Source organism: Ascaphus truei, chromosome 1 (genome assembly GCF_040206685.1).
Source record: "Ascaphus truei isolate aAscTru1 chromosome 1, aAscTru1.hap1, whole genome shotgun sequence".
Classification (NCBI taxonomy): Eukaryota; Metazoa; Chordata; class Amphibia; order Anura; family Ascaphidae; genus Ascaphus; species Ascaphus truei.
The window spans coordinates 66,549,127-66,571,417 of record NC_134483.1 but is presented as its reverse complement, the minus strand read 5'-3'; the positions used below and the strand labels follow the sequence as shown (position 1 = coordinate 66,571,417).

General features: G+C 42.3%; 1 protein-coding gene across 1 annotated transcript in view; it reads right to left on the bottom strand.

Moving 5' to 3' along the window:
* The window catches only part of ITGA1 (integrin subunit alpha 1), a 193,048-nt gene that overhangs the window by 77,619 nt on the left and 93,138 nt on the right, over positions 1–22,291 (bottom strand). The window contains exons 11-13 of the mRNA XM_075589078.1: positions 10,222–10,366; positions 5,632–5,774; positions 3,761–3,904 (exon numbers count right to left, since the gene is read on the bottom strand). Coding sequence (XP_075445193.1) covers positions 3,761–3,904; positions 5,632–5,774; positions 10,222–10,366 — 432 coding nt within the window. The remainder of the gene's footprint in view (positions 1–3,760; positions 3,905–5,631; positions 5,775–10,221; positions 10,367–22,291) is intronic.

Here is a 22,291-nt window from a genome sequence, read left to right as displayed (position 1 = left end):
GGGACCCACGCCGGCTCCAGCCTCCCCCTGCAATCCCTCGACATCCTCCCATGTGAAGCGGACGGCACGTTGTAGGACACGCATAGGGCATTCTCGCATGTGAGTGCATGTTTTTATGCTTGTCATTTTTTAACAATAAATGTTATAGTGCTATACTATTGGTGCCCCTTTCTGTTCCCAATCGGTATGGTGATGCTGATGCTGGAAGTGTAAAGCGTGATACCAGCAGCAGGAATCAGTCGGAGCCAATCGTGGGGGGACTTAAAGAAACCTTTTGAGGCCCATTCTTATCTATTTTTAAGTAAGTAGATAGCAACGGTGGGGTCTTGGAATACTGACCATAGGGTACTGCGCAATGGTTGTTTTATTTGTATTTTCAGACCAGCATTCTGTGTAAAAGAACGGGACATTGTGGACTGTGGATCTTCTTTATACCATCTTTTGATTCATGGGACTACTCCGATTCGTCAGGTTTATTATCTGATAGTGCGCCAGGGAATTATTGTCTGTGTTTTATCTGTGTCATTTGTTATCTCTCTGTATATCCCTGCTGCTATTTCGGCCGCACCGGGTACTGGAGTACCCGGCAGGTCCCTCAACTAAGTGCCCCCACACTTGAAGGGATAGCGCTATCTCCAACACTTTGGTTGGGCCTTGACATTGGGAGGAAGGGACATCAGGGTATTGGTGCCTGGCACCCAGTGTACTTTGGGGACACTCCCTGGTGGTATCAGGTTGGGGCCTACATTACTGTGTGGTACAGGGTACCGGAGTCTGCATTCAGTAAAGGTTGTCGTTATATACCTGTTTGTGTGTGTATCATCATTATTATTGTTCCTGTAAGGGTTCTATCCCACCACGTTGGGAACCCTTACAGGTGAAGGCGCTGCATCAATACAAACAAGAATCACCCCAGGCTCCCAGTGGCGGCGGTAGTTGGTAGTTCCTTCCCGGGTACGGGGGAACAAGGGCTACATCTATAAATACGGTGTATGACTCCCTCAATATGCTATCAGATAGGGAAAAACTGGTTATAATATTATCATATTAGTATTCTGATAATAATCACATTTTATATTTTGTCCAACTTAAGCCTTTTTTTATGAGGTCGATTTTCATCCAGTTTATAAAATCCTTTAGTTTAAACCTTAGTTTGATGTCTTTAGATTGTATGGTAAGAATTTCATTCATTTCATACAGTTAGAACGTCCAGAGACGTTGCCCAACTCAGAGTCCTTTGGTAAGATGGAAGGGATAAAAATTATATTTATACTTAACTCTTCACTATTTTGCTGCCTGAGGGACCTGCAACGCATTGAAGTGCAGAGCAGTGCAATGCGCTGCAGTCCCCTCTGGTAGCAAAAGGGTAAACAAAAAGTCAGAATTAATTTCTACATCTATACTGTACAGTACATCATATGCAAAATTAATAATAATATTGATATATTTAATGTAAACACACACAACCCCTGCAAGCTTATCACAGGACCAACCCTTTGCAAATAATATTGCATAGCTGCTAGATTGGGTGCAATTCCACCCATTTTACCTATAGTTTTTTTTTAAATATAATTTGAACTAGGGTGATGGGATTCCTTCCTGAATTTTCAACGATGCCACTGTAATCAATCCACTAGAAAGTCCCAAGCCAATATACCAATATTATTATTAATTTTGATTATCATTATGAGACATTTCAAACTAATCTTCTGGGTCTGATGTACAGTATTGATTTAGCAATCCATTCCGACTCTGTTGACTTTTGCTGCCAGAGTGGCCCAGTCATCCAATAGAACGCTGCAAAGTTATCCCTCTGACATTGTGGCTTCCTATTTGCTAGCAAGACATGCACGATTTCCCTAGTGGGAGCAGGAACACTTGCAACTACAGTATACAGTACTTATAAGTATGTGGGAAGCAGAGTGCTATTTTTAGCTCCTTAGACCTAAAAATAGCGGGGTTTATCTCTGGAGGTCCTCTCTGATTGAATTATGCAAAAAAAACAAAAATACTTTAAAAAGAAAAAATGAAATGATTAGGCACAATTGTTGCTTTAACAAAATAGTGAAGACGCAATGGTATCAAGAATTTTATCTGGTGAGGCAGCGTTAAAAAGTAGGTGGTAGTGAGTGGTACATTACAATTGGTCCTGCATTGGCACCATGGTATTATCCTTGTGATGTAATTCCAGGGTTACAGTGATTCTGAAGATCATAGAGGATCTTACTATGGATGGGGTACATACAGTAAGTGGATTTTTTCCACTTAACCCCTGTTGTGCCAATGAGGTTAACTAAGCTTTATGCACGAGAGTGCATAGGAAGCCTCAATGTCACTGTAGGGGCTAATGCAAACTTAATGTATATGTTTGTGGTTTGTTTTTTTTTTGTCTAAAGGCCTACATGACTTTATAGCAATCTTTGGCTAATTTGGGCTGTTACCTAAAGAGTGGGTTGTTAGGTGATTTGAGGTGGTGGCCTTGAGGGCTGCGTGATGTGAGGAGGTACTGTTCAGAGGCTGGTTAGGCCCACTGAGGTTGGCAGGCTAGGCTTGCTTTTTCTGCCAGGTTTTCCTCCCTGTTCTTGAATGTGCCTGGTTGGCCCTTGCTCACCCTCCCACTTCAAAACTACTGCCCAAAATCATGCAAAACTCCTCCTCTTGGCCCTCTTTGGCTTAGCCCAGGTCAAGACTTTAATCATGGGCCCCAGAAAACCTGTCTGTGGGCCTCATTGAATTAGAAGATCGATTCCATTCTTTTGCATTTTTTGTGCAAAACAAACCTACTAATGCTGCCTCTTTGGAGTATATTAAATATGGCCCTATGACTCAGGGAACACTAAGTCACATTCCATCTTCACTGTTTAGTATGTAAACTAAAAATGTTTGTTATGTATAAATAAAGGTGAATCCTAAACGGGGAAATAGATGGTTATGCAAAATGGTCTCAGGTTTTACTAATGTACAAACTAATATGAACATATTTTCTATATTATACATTTCTGTTTCTTTGTATTATTTCATAAACTGGCAATGAATAGTAACTTGAGGAATTATGCTGCCTACTGTATACCATGGTGGATTTACCTTTTTTGCAGGCCATAGGCACGGGGGTGGCCCTCCCACATAGCGGCTTCTTGACGACATGTCACGTGTTGTCATGGCAACACATTATCATATGATGATGCAGCATCAATTTGACATCTGGTCGCCATGATAACGTGATGCTGCAGAAGAGGGGCTGCTTCAGAGAAGGTCAGGCCCCCCTTTCAACACACACAAATTGCCCCCTCCCCAAAAACTGCAACTATAGCCTAGTCAATCTTCTGGGAAATTCGCTTCTGTTTATATAGATGAATTAGACAATAATATAGCAGGGATAATATGATATTTATGCTATCTAATCAGAAACCCTGCAATCTAAGATAGTGTTATTGAATATCCTCCCAACAAGGGGGTTGGGGCTAATACAGTAGGGGAATTCAAATATGTTTAAGAGAGACACAAGGCTACCCTAAATAAGAAAGAATGTCAAGGATCATTTAGGGTCTTTGGTTGTAGAACAAATAGGACAATGCTCAGTGGTACTAATTTGCCGTCAAATTCTAAGTTTCTATATTCTATGTCTAACCTACAGTATCAGTTCCTTTAATATTGGTCTGCTGTAGTGCATTGTATCATGGGAATATAAATAAATATATTATTGTTACCCCATTTCTTTTATTATTAAAATAGAATGAGTTAGAATCTCTTTGATTATTACCTTATGAATGCTATACACATACACCTTCCCTTGTTCTTGTTTTTCAGTCCCCATATACATTGGTGCACCAACAAGAAGAATGTCACTAATGGAATCACCATTGACATCCACAGTTGTAAGGACGCTCCCAAAATATGAACCAATCTGGAACACAAAAGAACTATACTTTAGTTCAGATTAGATTTTCAAAATACTTTGTTCTTTGAAGTACATACTTAGTGGATAATGAGATAATTCTATATTTGATTGCAATTTTTTTTCTCCTATAAACTTAAACATCTTATTGTTCCCATTAATGGTTTAGGAAATGAATGATCAATTCCTCCAATTGGCAGACTGGATAAAAATAATTACATAAATAAATACAGCTCAACCCCGGTATAGCGCGGTCCTCGGGGGCCACCCAATCCGACCACGCTAGAACCGGGATCGCGCTAATTTAAAAAAAAATGGCCGCCGCACGCCCGATCGGGAGGGAGGGAGTAAGGAGGGAAGGAAGGAAGAGGTGGCCGGAAGCCCTACATGTCCCCCAGCAACGGCCCTCCGAGTCCAGCCGCAACCTGCTCCTTACCTCCCACCACCGGCATCCATCCCCCTCCACCGGCATCCACTTCCCCCCCCCTGAGGCCCCCACACCTACTGGCCCTCCGTGGCATAATCAGTTTTGTGCCTAGCCCACGTGGCCCTCCGAGTCCCAGCCTGCTCCTCACTCACCCCCCCTACCGGCATCCACACCACCTCCCCTCTTCCTGACACCCCCACCTCCTCGCGACACTCCCCCTCCTCCCGACACCCCCCCCCTACTCCCGACACCACCCCTCCTCCCGACACCCCCTCCTCCCGACACCCCCCTCCTCCCGACACCCCCCCTCCTCCTGATGCCAGCTCCACTCCGATCTCAGCAGCCGACATCTAAGGTAGGGAGGGGGAGGTGTGGTGTGAGTGTGGTGTGCTGTGCAGTGTAGTGTGCTGTGAGTGCTGTGAGAGTGTGCTGTGAGTGCTGTGAATGCTGTGTGCTGTGAGAGTGCGCTGTGAGTGCTGTGTGCTGTGAGTGCTGTGTGCTGTGAGTGCTGTGTGCTGTGAGAGTGTGCTGTGAGTGTGCTGTGAGAGTGTGCTGTGAGTGTGCAGTGAGCAGTGTGCAGTGAGTGCTGGGAGTGTATGCAGTGAGAGTGTGTGCAGTGTGCAGTGAGTGTGTGCAGTGTGTGCAGTGAGAGTGTGTGCAGTGAGAGAGTGTGCAGTGAGTGCTGGGAGTGTGTGCAGTGAGAGTGTGTGGTGTGTGCAGTGTACAGTGAGAGTGTGTGCAGTGTGCAGTGAGAGTGTGTGCAGTGAGTGCTGGTATTGTGTGCAGTGAGAGTGTGCAGTGTGCAGTGAGTGCTGGTAGTATGTGCAGTGAGAGTGTGTGCAGTGTGCAGTGTGCAGTGTGCAGTTAGAGTGTGTGCAGTGAGTGCTGGGAGTGTGTGCAGTGTGCAGTGTGCAGTGAGAGTGTATGCAGTGTGCAGTGAGTGCTGGCAGTGTGTAGTGTGCAGTGTGCAGTGTGTAGTGTGCAGTGAGAGTGTGTGCAGTGAGAGTGTGTGTATTGCATACAGTATTTTACTATGGAATATTGATATTGCAAGACATTTATATAATTACTTGTTAATTCAATAATCTTTCAACTAAAATTGCATGTATATCTAAACTTTACTTTCATTTTGTTATCAGAAGAAATGTATCACTTTGTTATTACTTTCAGCAAATCTTTTGGGGGCTGATTTGATCAATTTCAGAGCAAAACACACTCATTGACTTGAATGGGAGTTTTTCAGCCAATTAGTGGTGTTGTCGGCAGCGTCAGAGTTTATAGAATCAGCCCTTTAGTTCAAAAAACTTACCTGTTCTCCATTTAATGTCTGAAGTATTTCAATTTCTTTTCCATTCATTCTATAAATTATAACTTGACCTGTATGGTTGTATCTTGGTTGTCCTACAATGTAAATCTCTTCTCCAGAAACAGATGCAGAAGTTACAGTGTAACCTGACAATGGTAAAATATATGCAGACATGAAAAATCATATCATATCATAATAATGCATGTTTGTTATAAAAAGTGAACTTAAAGCAAATACCCATTAATGTTTTTAAAGTCACAATCCCCATGTTGTCTTTTTTTCCCAACATCATTTGAATGGGGAGTGGAGGTGAGTTAGAAGTTACCTGCTCCCCTGGTGTAAGATCATAATTGCCCCGTGTTTGCACCACTTTCCCAGCAAAGAAACACTGATACATTGGAAGTGGGTGCACACTTACTAAAGTCTTCCTCCCGGCAAAACAAACAAGCAAAAAACATCATCACATTTACAGTAAGGCATCATAAAAAAAAGTGTCTCATTGAAGCAATTGTTTTTTCTTTCATAAACATGGGGATATTCTTTTGCTTTGATTTTGGTCCCGTTTGCAGCTTCGAGACTTTAGGAAATAACCCCCCATTGAGCTTTAAATAAACTTTAATGCTCGCATCAAAAGTAGAGATTGTCAAAGCTGTCAAAATCGGTTTCGTGGAAATTCCCGAGCTTTCCATTCAAAATCCGTACCACGGTGTAAAGTCCATCAACGAATTGTGCCCGTTTCAATCTGTGCGTATTAATCAAAAACCGCCATAAAATACAATCTGCTGGTGGATTTTACCAATCCAATCTGTGGACTTAATCTGCTAGTGCATTTTAAGAATCCAATTCGTGGATTCAGAAAAAGGCGTATCGTCCTTTTTGAGATCAATCTACGGAAATCCGTGGACCCAAGGAACCAAACAATCTGCGCTGGATCCAAATCTGCACAACAAAAATTGCCCTTTGCTAATCCTAAAGTGAGCTATTGATTATCACCAGGAAATCTGTAACAACTTCATTTCTTTACGGCATGACATTTAATAATACCTACTGTATCTTTTTTTTTTTTTTGTTACTTAAATTTTATTGTTCATTTTTTCAAAAGTAAGAAAGAGGGGTACAAAAAGAAAAAAGGAAGGGGAAAATACAATACAATACAATAGTACAATGTTGCAAGTAATCTGATAACACATTAGGAAGGGAAGGGAGGGGGATTAGGGCTTGGGGGAAGGGTTCTGTATCTTTTTAAGGAGATAAGATGTTTATTTTTTACTGTCCCTTAAACAACTGAGCAAAATTTGGGCCAAATACTGTACTCAAAGCTCGTTGAATCAGGGCTAAAAACATGATGTTTCCCAAACAGGAATATATTGTATGTTCCCTGACTTAGGAAAAAATGGATCCAACGCTCTACGGATTTTATATTTAAAGCCAATTTATTTGTGCCACACTAAATTAGCTTTAATATAAAATCTGTAGAGCGTTGGATCCCTTTTTTTCCTGAGTATTGCCTTGGAATTACTCTGACAGGTATTCCTTGAACCAGCAGCACCGGTGGACTCTATGTATTAATTTTCCTTTGGCGGTGTGCAGCATATTCTGTTGTTTATGTTCCCTGACTTAACATGATATCTTTATAGCTAATTATACGCAGAAATAACATCCCAATCTTTATCTCATTTGTATAGGCTTTTCACTGCTTTATCGTAGCATAATGTTCAGCAAGACTTCGCGATACAGTACTTCTACCCAGATCCTGAAACAGGGCTTTTTCTGAAGCAGTGAGAGAGGACAGGGAAATACAGTAATGACGGTAAAAAAACACTAAGATATTTAAATTATACTTCTGTATACTTACAGTAACTGTGACATTACACACACTTATCAAGACACTGCAAAAGCCCTATTTCAGGGTCTGCATAGGAGCTAAGCCAAATTTGATATGACTCAAATTATGTAACATTTAAGTCAGTGTTTCCCAACTCCAGTCCTCAGGGAACCCCAACAGGTCAGGTCTTAAGGATATCCCTGCTCCAGCACAGGTGGCTCAGGCAAAATGACTGAGCTGCTGATTGACCCACCCTGAGGACTAGAATTGGGAAACACTGATTTATGTCCTTGTGTTCTATGTTAACCTTTACAGACTTTAGCGATTATGCGATGTTATAGTGCCTCATTTGTACATGATTTGCGCCAGAATATCACTAATATCTGGTAAGTTGTTTTTTTCTGGTAAAGAGCATAGCGTTAACATTAGGTCATTTTCCTTTGTAAATGCACCATTACTCTTACCATGAATTTAAGTTAGGTTAGGTTAGCGTGATGGTAAGTGACTTAATGGAGCTTTGTGGCATCTGGGCCTAAGTGCTGTGGGGAAATGTATTTAAAAGAGTTAAAGTAGATTATAATCTATTTAATGTACACTGTCGGAATCTTGACTATCAGGGATTTTCTAGGACTTTAGGTAAGATGGTACTGATAACTACTGAGAAATTAGACTTAAATGTTTTTTTTTTTTTAGTAAATATTCATATCAATGTTGGTAAACTATAAACTTTTTTTTTTAAATTAGTTGGCTAGTTACAGGGTTATAAAAACAAATAATTTCCATATTGCTAAAATGTGTACTGTGAGTTTGTTCACACCAATCAATATTGAACTTCAAATAGTAACATACAATATGTTAGTAAAACAAGACATGAAACAATGCCAAATAGGAGCTTTAAATAAAAGTACACAGTGACCACATATTTCTACAACCCTCCTGCCTTGTTTCTGGATCTCCCTACCGGTCCAATAAATTCATACATTTAAGACAAAAGTGCATAGGAGTAGAGAAGGGCAATTTTTTTTTTGCGAATTTGGATTCGCAGCGGATCGGGTGGTTCCCTTGGTCCGTGGATTTCAGCGGGTCAAATGTCATAAAGGGCGATTCACGTTTTACAGATATTTTATTATTTTTACCAATACACTCCACTGATTCTGCAACCCGTGGACGGATTTGTAGAATCCAATCTGTGTATTCAGCAATCTGTTAGTGGATTCTTAAAAATCCCTAAACGGATTTCTGAATCTGCGGCTTGGATTTCTCAACTCCTGTCCTCAAGACACACCAATAGGTCAGGTTTTCAGGTTATTCCTGTGTCAGTATAGGTGGCTCACTCAGTGGCTCTCTGCTTCAGCTCAGGAGACTCAGTGAAAGCCTGAGCCACCAATTGAGCTGCCTGTGGTAAAGCTGCGATATCCTTAAAACCTGTCCTGTTGAGGGGTCTTGAGGACTGGAGTTGAGAACCTATTGCCTACAGTAGTTCTTTTATCTTAGGATCAGGTTTTTGTTTATGTGTGATAAGGGGAATATACAGTAAGAGATACGTATGCTGTGTGTTGCTGTAACACTTAAGAATTATGTATAGCCATGGCTGGTGCAGCTGTCTTTCTGCCCCTCCTGTCACGTAAGTCCTAGTTATAGGCAGTGACAGTCTATCCTGTGGGTTTACCCCCCCCCCCCTCACACAGCCTCTTTGAGTGGCAGGACAGGTGGTGACATTGTGTCTGTGTTGCAGCCAATCATGGTGTAGACCCAGTGCCCTCCCCTTTTGAGCAGGGAGGAGGCTTTCCAAATTGTAATGTGAGTCAGTTCTCCTCCACCCCTCCTGGGGATTGGAGGTGTCAGTCATCCTTCCCTCAGGGAAGAGAGAGGAGGTCAGCCCCTCCTGGGGCTGAAAGAGCAAGATCTGTGCATGGCACAAGGCCTCAACCATTAACTGCTGGCCAGCACCATCCAAGGGCCTGAAACCTTTCTCCACAAGATGCAACACTGTAATACTATCATGAAGTGGCTGCACTAAGTAAAGACCTCATTTATATACCCCTGGCTGAGTTGCGGTCTATTAGCCAGAGGTATTGGAGAGAAAGAACTGTCATGGTAAGAACTGCCTGCAGCCTTGCTGTAGCCTGCCGTGACTGGAGGCGCTGTATCACCATGAAAGAACATAAGGATCACCCTGAAGCCTGTCCTGTTCCCTACAACATCGCGGCCACAGCTCTCCTGGACCCTCACAGGTAACCAGCACCACAGATACCTGTAGCCTAGTCAAGATCTCGTAAGGGTGGGAGGGGGAGGGGGAAACAGGGCAACATCTGAATTTTTTTTTTAAACCTTAGACAGCTACATGAGCCCTTGTGGCACTGTAGGACAGATTGTTGTTTTAAATGCTTTACTCACTTGGTGACACTTCCTACTGTACATTTGTTTTTATTATTATTATCATTATTTTAAAAAACAGCAAGTTAAATTAATTAATTTCTTTATAACATTCCGGCAATATTGTCATTATTGTTTTATCGTTACTAAAAGAACAATACATAAGTCTTACTAGCTCCCTTCACTCACATTTTGATTGTTCTACAGTATATTTGTGACTTACTGTAGACCTACAGTATGTAATGAAATAAAACTCATGTGCACTGAAGAGTACAGTACAGTACATTTACACTATTATACTGTAGCTTAGACTGTATTTTAGCCCACCGTTTTAAACAATTTCATATTAGTCTTGGTTTAGTTGGAGAGATGAGATTTCTGTTTTCACTTACCAAGGTAAGCAGCAAGAGGTTCATTTCTTTCTATAGGACTTGATTTAAATGTATGATTTTGAGGTATTACAGTGGCATCAGATTTCACCATGACTACTGTTCCATTCCAGTCATATGCTCCAACAGCTCCAAGCATCACCCAGTCCTTGATAATAAGAAATTATACTTTTATTTTAATGAGATAAAGATAACATAATTTTGGAATAAAGCAAAGACTTCAATATACTTGCTCATTATTTCTTGTAGTAACAAAGGAGGGAAGGGAACCAACACGGCTACCACCCTTCTTTGCTTATCATATCCTATATTTCTGCATGAGGTTTATTGTATTTATAATAACATTTTACATATACTAGTGAAGCTTAAAGAAGACTGACAGGATAGGATAATAAGCGATTGTGAAACCCTCTTCACAAGTCCATATTGTACATAGCTAATTCACGTGGGGAAGAGTGCCAAAAGTTTTTTACATAATGTAAGTTAGGGTGAGTGAAGTGTTAATGGATTATTGAATACCTCACTACTTTGTATTGTATTTATGCAAAACCTTTACTTTGAATTTTTCAGTTTCTTGCATTTTTTTATTGTTTTAGCTGCTGATCAATAAAAACACTTAGGGGACTATTCTTTAAGCCTCGGTAAGCCACTTATCGAGCACTTATCGGCCCAAATGCCTACTGCTATTCAGTAAGCCTCGATAAGTGGGCGATAAAGGCATGAATCGGAAACATTTTCAGCCGTTAATAAAATAATCGCCAGGTGACCGGCGACAAGCCACTTATCGGCAGGTTCTTAAACTCATGCAATTTTTGTAGCTGTGATTAGCTTATCGAGGCCTATCGCGGCTCTAGAATGGCGAGTTTCTCCCAAAATCCTCACACCAGGAAAGTTGGCGTGAGGCAAGTGAGAAGCTGCTGAGAGGTGGCGAGACAGGACTTAGGAAAAAAATGCTTTTTTTCTGCATCGGATTGATGCCGGGAGTCTCCGGAGCTGATACCCATTAATATCAGCACCGGAGACCACCGGAGACCACCGGCATGAATCCCATGCAATAAAAATGCGTTTACAGGCAACTTCATTACCAATGAAAGGGTTAACCCCTCTTGCTAGCCACCCACCAAGGGCCAAATATCCCCTTTACCCACCCCCGCTACCCACAATAAACATTAAAACACAAAAACACTAATACCCACCTGCTTTAACCCCACATGATTGATACCAGAGGCGGCAGGTGTCCGGGGGTCCTCAGATGGTCCCTGCAGGTTTCTGAGGGCCCACTAGTGGTCTCCACCGGTGTCTGGGGGCCCTTCGGGTGGTGTCTGGGGGTCCTCAGTTGCTCCCCGCGGGTGTCTGGGGGCCCTCAGGTTGTGCCCACAAGTGTTTGGGGGCCCTCAGGTGGTCCCTGCAGGTCCACGCTGGCTTGTGGTACTAATCTTATGGCAAAAAAAAAAATGTGGAATACATTGAAATAAATACACCCCTCTCCCCCCTAACACATACAGTACAGTAATGGGCAACATAACTATTATCCAGATATTTCTACTTACCCCTGCCATCGTGAAGGGCGTCCTCATCAGCATACTCCATGTCCATGTCCTCCGTTGCCATAAAGAATACAAGAAAAATACAATCTAATGGCCCTTAACCCCTTAATCACTTAGAGGTTAATAACGGCTATAGTAATTAAGGGGATAACCCGCCCTCCCCGCTTCCCACCCGGGAGGCCAAACCACCCATCCCGGGACCACTATACCCACCCTCTACCTATTGATAGACATAGTGGTAATCATATCCATATAATATGGGCATGATAAGTCAATGGTCACGTAATAAAAAAGCATGAAGGCCAAAAATACACACAAGATATACACACGCACCTAAACACCCCAATTAAATAAATAAAAGCACTAGCCAACCAATTAAATAAATTAAAGCACTAGCCAACCAATTAAATAAATTAAAGCACTAGCCAACAAATTAAATAAATAAATAAAAGCATTAGCCAACCAATCAATTTAATAAATAAAAGCACTAACCAACAAAACAATTCATTAATTTGAAACACTAGCCAACAAAACAATTAATGAATTTAAACCAGTAGGCAACAAAACAAGGATTGGTTAGCATTTTAAATTAATTATTTGTTTTGTTGGCTACTGGTTTCAATTCATTAATTGTTTTGGTGTTAGTGCTTTTATTTATTAAATTGATTGGTTTGCTAGTGCTTTTAGTTATTTAATTGGTTGGCTGTGCTTTAATTTATGTATTTATTTAATTGGTTGGCTAATGCTTTAATTTCTTGAATTGGGGTGTTTAGGTGCTTGTGTATATCTTTTATTATTATGTATTTTTGGCATTCATGCTTTTTTTATTAGCATGACCATTGACTTCTATAGTGGCTTATCATGCCCATATGATATGGGTATGATGTACCACTATGTCAGTCAAGGAGTAGAGAGTGGGTATAGTGGTCCCGGGGTGAGTTGTTAGGCCTCCCGGGTGGGTAGCGGGGGAGGGTGTGTTAACCCCTTAATTACAATAGCAATTTTTAACCGCTAAGGTGATTAAGGGGTTAGGGGCCATTAGATTGTATTTTTCATGTATTCTTTCTGGCAACAGAGGACATGGACCTGGAGTATGCTGATGAGTATGCCCTTCATGATGGCAGGGGTAAGTAGAAAGTTTTATTTACTTTATTTATGCTGGCTGGCTAATGTTTATTTTATAATGGGCAGATTAGCTATTATCAATATCTGGATAATATTTATTTTGCTCATTACTGTACTGTATGTGTTGGGGGAGGGTGTGTTTATTTCAATGTATTCCACATTTTTTTTGTCACATGATTGGTAACGCAGGCCAGTGTTGACCCACGGGGACCACCCGAGGGTCCCCAGATACCCCTTGGGATCAACTGTGGACTCCCGGACCCCCACAGGGACAACCAGAGGGCCCCAAGACTCCCACCAGACCACTCAAGGGCCCCCAGACACCCGCAGGGACCACATGAGGACCCCCAGATGCCTGCGGGGCCCACCTGAGGACTCATGGACACCCGGGGGACCACCTGAGGCCCCGGACACCTGTGGGGACCACCCACTGTAAGTTATCGGGGAACACGTCCTTTGCGGCGTGTTCCCTCCTTACCCGCTGCTTCTACTGTGGTCACTGTGCCTGCACATGCGCGTTCCCCCGCTCTCATTAGAGTGTGCGCACATCCGCTGCTCTTCTAGCTGCTGCACAGAACCTGGTCCCACCTCCTGCACGCGTTGCACGTCTCTCCCGCGCGGCACACACACGCGATGATGTGCGACGATCCCCAGCTGCGTGGCAAGTCTCTCTTTCCTGCCTTGTTGCCTGCAGCCTATCCCAGCTCTGCTGGGGCCAAGCCTCCGCTCCGCCCCCTGTCCCCATTGGCCTGTCCTGCCTTTAAATACTTCCTGCTTCCTCCTATGCTTTGTTCAGCATAATCCTATGTAGCCTCGTGAAGCGCACTTCGTTTGTGCAGTGCTCTCTCCTTTGCAGTTACCCTCCTGCATACCGACTTTGGCATACTCTCGACTACGGCAGACCTCTCCTACCCTTGAACACAGCATACAGACTCGGACTACGCTGCTCTCTCCAATCCCAGACCACGGCTTACGAACCCCTACTATCCTGTCTTCTCCAATCCCGGAACTCGGCAAGTATACCGCATCTCCTACACTCTCCAACCGAGACCCTGCTATGCTAAACTATCCTGGAAGGCACGCCTCCGCTGCTGCAGGTGTCTGGTGTTATACCTTCCCACCTCAGTTCTGGGGTCTTGTCTTGTTTGTGGGCAGTGCGAGTGTTACACCCTCGAGGACAACCCGAGGGCCCCCAGACACCCACGGCCTCTGGTATCAATCATGTGGGGGTAGAGGAGGTGGGTATTCGTTTTGTTGTGTTTTTAATGTTGATTGTGGGTAGCAGCTGTTTTAATATACATTTTAATACTAGTGTAGATGAGCAGGGGGTTTCCAGAGCAAAACCGCATTGATTTGAGGTCCGGGACCACCTGCTTCCCAAGATATAGGCCCTGTTATGGGGTGCCGGTATCTCCTATGCATTTAAATGTCCTGCGGCACGTGACCATGGGAATAAAATGCATAGGAGATACCAGCACTGTAACAGGGGCATATCCCTGTTTAAATAAAGGAGCCTCAGAGCTCTGAGAATCCAACAGAGAGAGAGTTAATTGCAGCCACTCAATTAACTAGTCTCCTCCTGAACTAATGAGAGCTCTGTAAAAAGCCTCATATGAGACACAGGAGAGATTTTCCTTAGCTCACATTTGGGCTGGCAGAAATAGAGCAGAGAAGCCTGCACACAGACACTGTCTTGAGCACAAAGCTATGCCGAGAGCAAGAATTCCAGACACCCAGAGACCTATATTTCCTGGACACAGAAGACCCAGGAACCTGCCAGAGACTGACATAGAGGGCCACCTGCTTTAGGTACCTCCTGAGACTTTGGGGTGATAGGCTTGTAATGGGAATATCCCTCCAGTCCTACAGATAGGGTCTGGGGAAGTAAGATAGCAGTTACAAAGGGATAGGGATTTGTTATTTTGTTGTTTTTGTACAGTATGTTTTGCCTAGAAAAAGGAAAAGGCTCAATAAAGCCAAGATATAATTTCACCCAAATCGGTCTCCATTATATGTACCTCTGCACATATCTCTTACATGCACCCCATAACAGGGCCTGTATCTCGGGAACCAGGGGGTCCCCAGATCAGAAATCAATGCGGTTCTGCTCATCTACACTAATATTAAAATTAATATTAAAACTCATCGATCTCTCTAGAGATTTGCGCAGGGAGGGGCAGCCCTCTCTGCAGCTAAAACAAATCGCCGGATTTGGCCTTTTTAGAGAGGCGATGATCACGTCGCCGGCTACTCGCTCGGATTGGGAATTTTGCTATCACAGGTAATCGAGGTTTTCTGAATACCGTGATAGAAACGCTTAAAAAACTGGTAAATTAAACGGCTTTGCTTTTTTTTTAATTTTTATGAACGCTTATAGCATAGGTCCCTCCGCCCTGAAATGTCAGGATGAGAATCCTTGGGTAGTAATCTAGCATTTTGCTTCTCAAGAGCTATCCACAATTTCCCAATGCATATATGTTGTTTCTGAGCAAGCTTCAGTTGTTGGTTGTTCAGTTGAGGCATCAAAGTAAGCACTAAGCTCATTGGGAAGCAATAGGCTGAAGGAATCCCTGCTTCTGTTGCCCCCAGCAAGTCTTTGACTCCTCTTTCTGGTCCTTCTGAAACATACAGATCGGGCCCAAGCTTGAATTCCGGAGCTTCTTTCCAGTCATCATGCATTCCCCTTCTCATGAGGGTGTTGGAACAATGCATCTACATCTATATGTTTTCACCGCACCGGTGTAAGGAATTGGGGAACACGTCCTTTGTGACGTGTTCCCCCCTTACCTGTCATATCTCAGACCTCCGCTCTGGAACCAGCGCGTGCGTGCACCCCCGCTCTGCTTACAGAGTGCATGCACACGTGCAGATCTTCTAGTGTGCTTCTCTCACTCGGCGCGCACACGTGACGACGTGCACCGCTCCCCAGCTGCGTGGCAAGTATTCATTTAGTCCACTTGTCTCCTGTAGTCAATCCTTGCCTCCACGGATGCAGAGCATCTGCTCCGCCTCCTTTGCTACTGATTCCTGTTCCTGTTATATAGCCTGCTGTTCCTTTCCCACATCGCTGAGCATAACTTGTTGTAGCCTTGAGCTCTTGCGTCTGTTGTGCCTTGCTCCCTGTCCTGTGTTCTCTTGCAATTAACTCTTTGTGTATCGACCCGGCTTGACTTTTGGAACCCCTCTGGATATTGACCCCGGCTTACACTCGACTCGGATATCTCCAACCCAGACCACGGCTACACGGAGCTCTACGATTCTAACCTCTCCAACCCCAGACCATGGCAAATTGGACTTCCACAATTCTGACCTCTCCAACACCAGACCACGGCTAACGGACTGAACTCTCCATCTCAAGACCTTGGCAAGTATCAACTAACCCACTCTCTCCAACCCAGACCCGGCTACATTTGACAATCCGCCTTCCAGGCACGCTTCCGCTGCTGTGGGTGCGTGGTTTACTACTTCCCCACCTCAGTACCGGGGTCCTGTCTTGCTCGTGGGCAGCGCAAGTGTTACAACCGGTACTTCAGGGTGAAATTGTAGATGGAGAGTGTCGGTATCCATCGATGTCCAGTGGCATCCAACTTTGCAGTGATCAAAACATACTGTAAGTTAAAGGGTTGTCATCAGTAAGAATGTCAAATTATCCCCACATACAGTAGGTATTCATGTAATTTGTTCAACAGCCCACTTGAGAGCTAGAAATTCCAACTTGTGAGCATGAAAATTTCTTTCGGAGGGCGAGAGAATTCTACTCACAAATACAACTGGTTTCAGTACTTCAGCATGTTCTTGATACAAGGCTCCAAGACCTCAAAACTGGCATCAGCATGGAAAGTATTGGATTTTTCAGGATCAGCGAAAGCAAACACAGGAGTATTTTTCAAATACAATTTCATATTCTTGAAAGCTTTCTCATACTCTTAATTGAACCAGTCACCAAGTGTTTAATTGTAAGTAGAAAAAACGCGACGCACCACCAGAATAAAAATGCTGGAGAGATGGTAACTTAAAGTCCATCATCCTACAGTGAGAAAGATTATTCAAAAGTGGAAAACATTTGACAATTGCCAATATTCTGAGGAGTGGACATCCCAGCAAATTCACCCCAAGGTCAGACCGTGCAATGCTCAGAGAAATTGCAAAATACCCAAGAGTTACAGTACATCTCAGACTCTACAGGCCCCAGTTAGCATGTTAAATGTTAAAGTTAATGACAGTACAATTAGAAAAAGACTGAACAAGTATGGTTTGTTTGGAAGGGTTGCCAGGAGAAAGCTTCTTCTCTCTAAAAAGAACATGGCAGCACGGCTTAGGTTTGCAAAGTTGCATCTGAACAAACCACAAGACTTAGTAATGGTTAGCATGGATTTATGAAGGATAGATCATGCCAAACTAACCTTTTTTGTTTCTTTGAGGAGGTAAGTAGGAATTAAGACCAGGGTAATGCAGTTGATGTGATCTACTTAGATTTTGCAAAGGCTTTTTATACGGTTTCACACAAGAGGTTGGTGTACAAAATAAAGAAAATTGGACTTGTTAATAATATAGGCACCTGGATTGAAAACTGGTTAAAGGACAGACAACAGAGGGTTGTCATAAATGGAACTTTTTCAGGTTGGGCTAAAAAGTCATGAGTGGAGTACCTCAGGGATCGGTACTGGGACCCCTGCTTTTTAACTTGTTTAATAATGACCTTGAGGTTGGGATCGAGAGAAAAGTCTCCATCTTTGCTGATGATACTAAATTGTGTAAGGTAATAGAAGCAAGCAGGATGTAATTTCTCTTCAGAAGGACTTGGAGAGACTGGAAATGTGGGCAGGTAAATGGCAGATGAGGTTTAATACAGATAAATGTAAGGTTATGCATTTGGGATGCAAGAATAAAAAGGCAAATTACAAATTAAATGGAGATATATTGGGGGAATCCTTGATGGGGAAGGATTTAGGAGTGCTTGTAGACAGCAGGCTTAGCAATAGTGCCCAAATTCATGCAGTAGCTGCAATGGCAAACAAGATCAGATCTTGCATCAAATGGGCAATGGATGGAAGGGAAGTAAACATAACTATGCCCCTTTACAAAGCATTAGTAAGACCACACCTTGAATATGGAGTACAATTTTGGGCACCAATCTTAAGAAAAGACATTATGGAACTAGAGAGAGTGCAGAGAAGAGCCACCAAATTAATAAAGGGGATGGACAATCTAACTTATGAGGAGGGGCTAGCTAAATTAGATTTATTTACATTAGAAAAGAGGCGTCTAAGAAGGGATATGATAACTATATACAAATATATTCGGGGACAATACAAGGAGCTTTCAAAAGAACTATTCATCCCACGGGCAGTACAAAGGACTCAGAGCTATCCCTTAAGGTTGGAGGAAAGGAGATTTCACCAGCAACAAAGGAAAGGGTTCTTTACTGTAAGGGCAGTTAAAATGTGGAATTCATTACTCATGGAGACTGTGATGGCAGATACAATAGATTTGTTCAATAAAAGGTTGGACATCTTCTTAGATGGGTAAGGTATACAGGGATATACCAAATAAGAATACATGGGAAGGATGTTGATCCAGGGATTAATCCGATTGCCAATTCTTGGAGTCAGGAAGGAATTTATTTTTCCCTTATATCATTGGATGATATGACACTGGGGTTTTTTGTTTGCCTTCCTCTGGATCAATAATTAAGTATAGATATAGGAAAAAGTATCTGTTGTCTAAATTTAGCATAGGTTGAACTTGATGGATCTATGTCTTTTTTCAACCTCATCTACTATGTAACTACGTGGAAAATCACCCTGGATAGGGGGAAAGATGGCGGTGCACAGCGTACCAACAGGTGCCTCATGCGTTCCGGAAGCAGGAAGTAAAGTGGAAGCTGGATGGCGATTTTCAGTGCAAAAATTTAATAAACAGCAATGAACAGCAAAGACATATTATTAAAAAGATAAAATCATCTTGAGAAAGGACTCTGACGCGTTTCGTGCATCCACTGCACTTTGTCAAAGAGTAAATAACCTTTCTCGGGTGCTGACCTTTGAAGGAGATCCTCTACCGGAAGTCCCGCCTATCCCTCACTCATTGGTTCCTCCATGATGGTATAATGACCAATTGAGGAGCATGGTAAGGTGAGTGGCAGTGCTGGCGGTGAATAGAGCCCTTCTATTGTCTATACACCCTATAGCTAAAGTACAAACATTGAAAAAAACTTTGAAAAAACTTTATCAAGCAGAAAACTTTATCAAACAAAAAACTTTATCAAAACAACAAAAAACATTAAATCAAACAGGTCGCTCTCATCCACTCAACACATATAGATATAAGTTAAGATATATGTATATACAATGTATAACATAGATAACTATATATGTCAATGAAGAAAAACGACCTGCTTGAAAATAATTAAAAACTATTTTAAAAAAGATGATATTTTAATAAAGACATATAAATCTATGGACATATTAAATTAATCTCCCATTCAATGGAAACATGTTTCATATGTAATGATGATGTTATAATGAATAACTCTATATACAGTATAGTAAATTGATTTTAGGTCCTAAACCATAATAAAGAAAAGATATAGAAAAAAAAAGAATTCCATTAACTTATATCTATGTGTTGAGTGGATGACAGCGACCTGTTTGATTTAATGTTTTTTGTTGTTTTGATAAAGTTTTTTGTTTGATAAAGTTTTCTGCTTGATAAAGTTTTTTCAAAGTTTTTTTCAATGTTTGTACTTTAGCTTTAGGGTGTATAGACAATAGAAGAGCTCTATTCACCGCCAGCACTGCCACTCACCTCACCATGATCCTCGATTGGTCATTATACCATCATGGAGGAACCAATGAGTGAGGGAGAGGCGGGACTTCCGGTAGAGGATCTCCGTCAAAGGTCAGCACCCGAGAAAGGTTATTTACTCTTTGACAAAGTGCAGTGGATGCACGAAACGCGTCAGAGTCCTTTCTCAAGATGTTTTTTTCTTTTTAATAATATGTCTTTGCTGTTCATTGCTGTTTATTAAATTTTTGCACTGAAAATCACCATCCAGCTTCCGCTTTATTTCCTGCTTCCGGAATGCATGAGGCACCTGTTGGCATGCTGTGCACCGCCATCTTTCCCCCTATCCAGGGTGATTTTCCACTTTCACATATGTCGGGCTAAGAGCACTCCAGAACCAGAAGGACCGCATGTACAAGGGTCGTGTATTTTATTCATATGGTCTAGCTCTAAGGGTTGTTGGAGTTATTATTTAGATAATTGTCAGGGTCCCTAGTTTATTTAGATTCCCATGACATCCCTTTTCTATGTGTTACCCACACTCCCAATTATGAGCACAGTTGACCTTAATACAGTTTTACTCTCTATACATTTTCCTGGAACCTCCAACAACAAATGGTGCAATTGAAATTGATGATTAGGCTAAATAGCTATTAAACATTTCTAAAGAGAAGCAATTTATTCCACTTTGAGCACTGGCAGAGAAGACTCTTCTCTATCCATCCCTATACTATGTAACTACTATGTAACTATGTAACTTCTGTAACAATGTCCTATGGACAGACGAGACCAAAGTGAAGATGTTTGGCCATAATGCACAGAGCCACGTTTGGCGAAAACCAAACACAGCATATCAGCACAAACAACTGATACCAACTGTCAAGCACAGTGGTGGAGGTGTGAGAATGTGGGCTTGTTTTGCAGCCACAGGACCTTGGAACCTTGCAGTCATTGAGTCAAACATGAACTCCTCTATATAACAAAGTATTCTATAGTCAAATGTGAGGCCATCTGTCCGACAGCTAAAGCTTGGCTGAAATTGGGTCATGCAAAAGGACAATGATCTCAAGCACACCAGCAAATCTACAACAGAATGGCTGAAAAATAAAAAAAAATCAAGGTGTTGCAATGGCCCAGTCAAAGGCCAGACCTCAACCTGATTGAAATGCTGTGGCTGGACCTTAAGAGAGCTGTGCATAAACAAATTCCCACAAACCTCAATGAACTGAAGCAACGTTTTAAAGAAGAATGGGCCAAAATGTCTCCACAACGATGTGAGAGAGTGATAAAGTTATACAGAAAACGATTACTTCAAGTTACTGCTGCTAAAGGTGGCTCTACAAGCTATTGAATCATAAGGTGTCATTGGTTTTTCACACATGTCATCTCTATTTTGACTTTATTTTTGTTAAATAAATCATGACACGGTGTAATATGTCATGTGTTGTTGTTCATCTGAGGTTGTATTTACCTAATTTTAAGACCTGCTAAGGAACAGATGATTGTTATGTCCTGATATGTAAAACCATAGAATTCAAAGTGGGTGTACTTTCTTTTTCACATTACTGTATATGTGACCATATATGTGGCAAAATAAATCTAATCACATATTTATATCGTAGATTGTACATTTAGATGAATTGTATAAGTTGAGAGTAAAAACATTCAACATATGGCCAATTACTAATACATTGGTATATATACTTAGAGTGATATTGGCCATTACTCATTGTGTATTAGATTTTTATATACATGTAGTCATCCCTGGTTTGGCTAACAGTCTGCTCTCCCTATCATGCAAGCCCTGGTAACAGCGCAGGCAGTGACAGGACCAATCATGGGCTTTCCCCACAGAGGCAGCTCCCTTGAGTGACAGGGGAGGAGGTGGGACAAGGCCTGTGTTCTACCCAATCATGGGTTCAGACTTTGTACCTTCCTCCCACTGTTCTTAAGGGGCTGCAACTCCAAATTTAGGCAGTGTCTCTACCGTTGAGATAGACAGGTATCACACAGTATTGCTTGTGTATTGGCATCTCCTGTTCCTCTTCCCCTTACCATTCCACTGTCCCTGCTAGAGGGGCAGGGAAGAGCAAGGACTGCTTCAGGTGCCCTTGGCCCAGAGTGGAAGTCCAGGGACCATCCAGAAGTTGGAGACCTGCAGAGAACTGTATTGAGCAGGACACCTGTGATACTGTGCATGCAGAAGAGCAATACATTGGTTCCAGTTATCTATTCCTCCTGCCTAGTTTGTAATCTTTCTGGGGGAGAGCAGTACGTTCTGCTGTGGGAGATTGCCTCCATACATCTGGAGCCTGCAGTAGATGGAGGTGCTGTGTACTCAGTAATAAACAACGGTAATGTACACCAGAAGCCTGTACAGACGTCCCCATCAACATTGGCGGAGCGCTCAGCATCCTGTGAGCCAACAGGTCGCATGCACCAAACACTTGGTAACAGGGAAATCTCCAAGAGGGTGGGGGAAACACTGTTACATACAATATGCTTAATTCTCTTCTCGTGTGTTAATGGTCAGGATGGCTATGCCTCACTTTTGTCTTTTTAGTGTTTTCAAATGCTTATTGCTTATAGGAAATGTACATGTACTGAGGATTTAA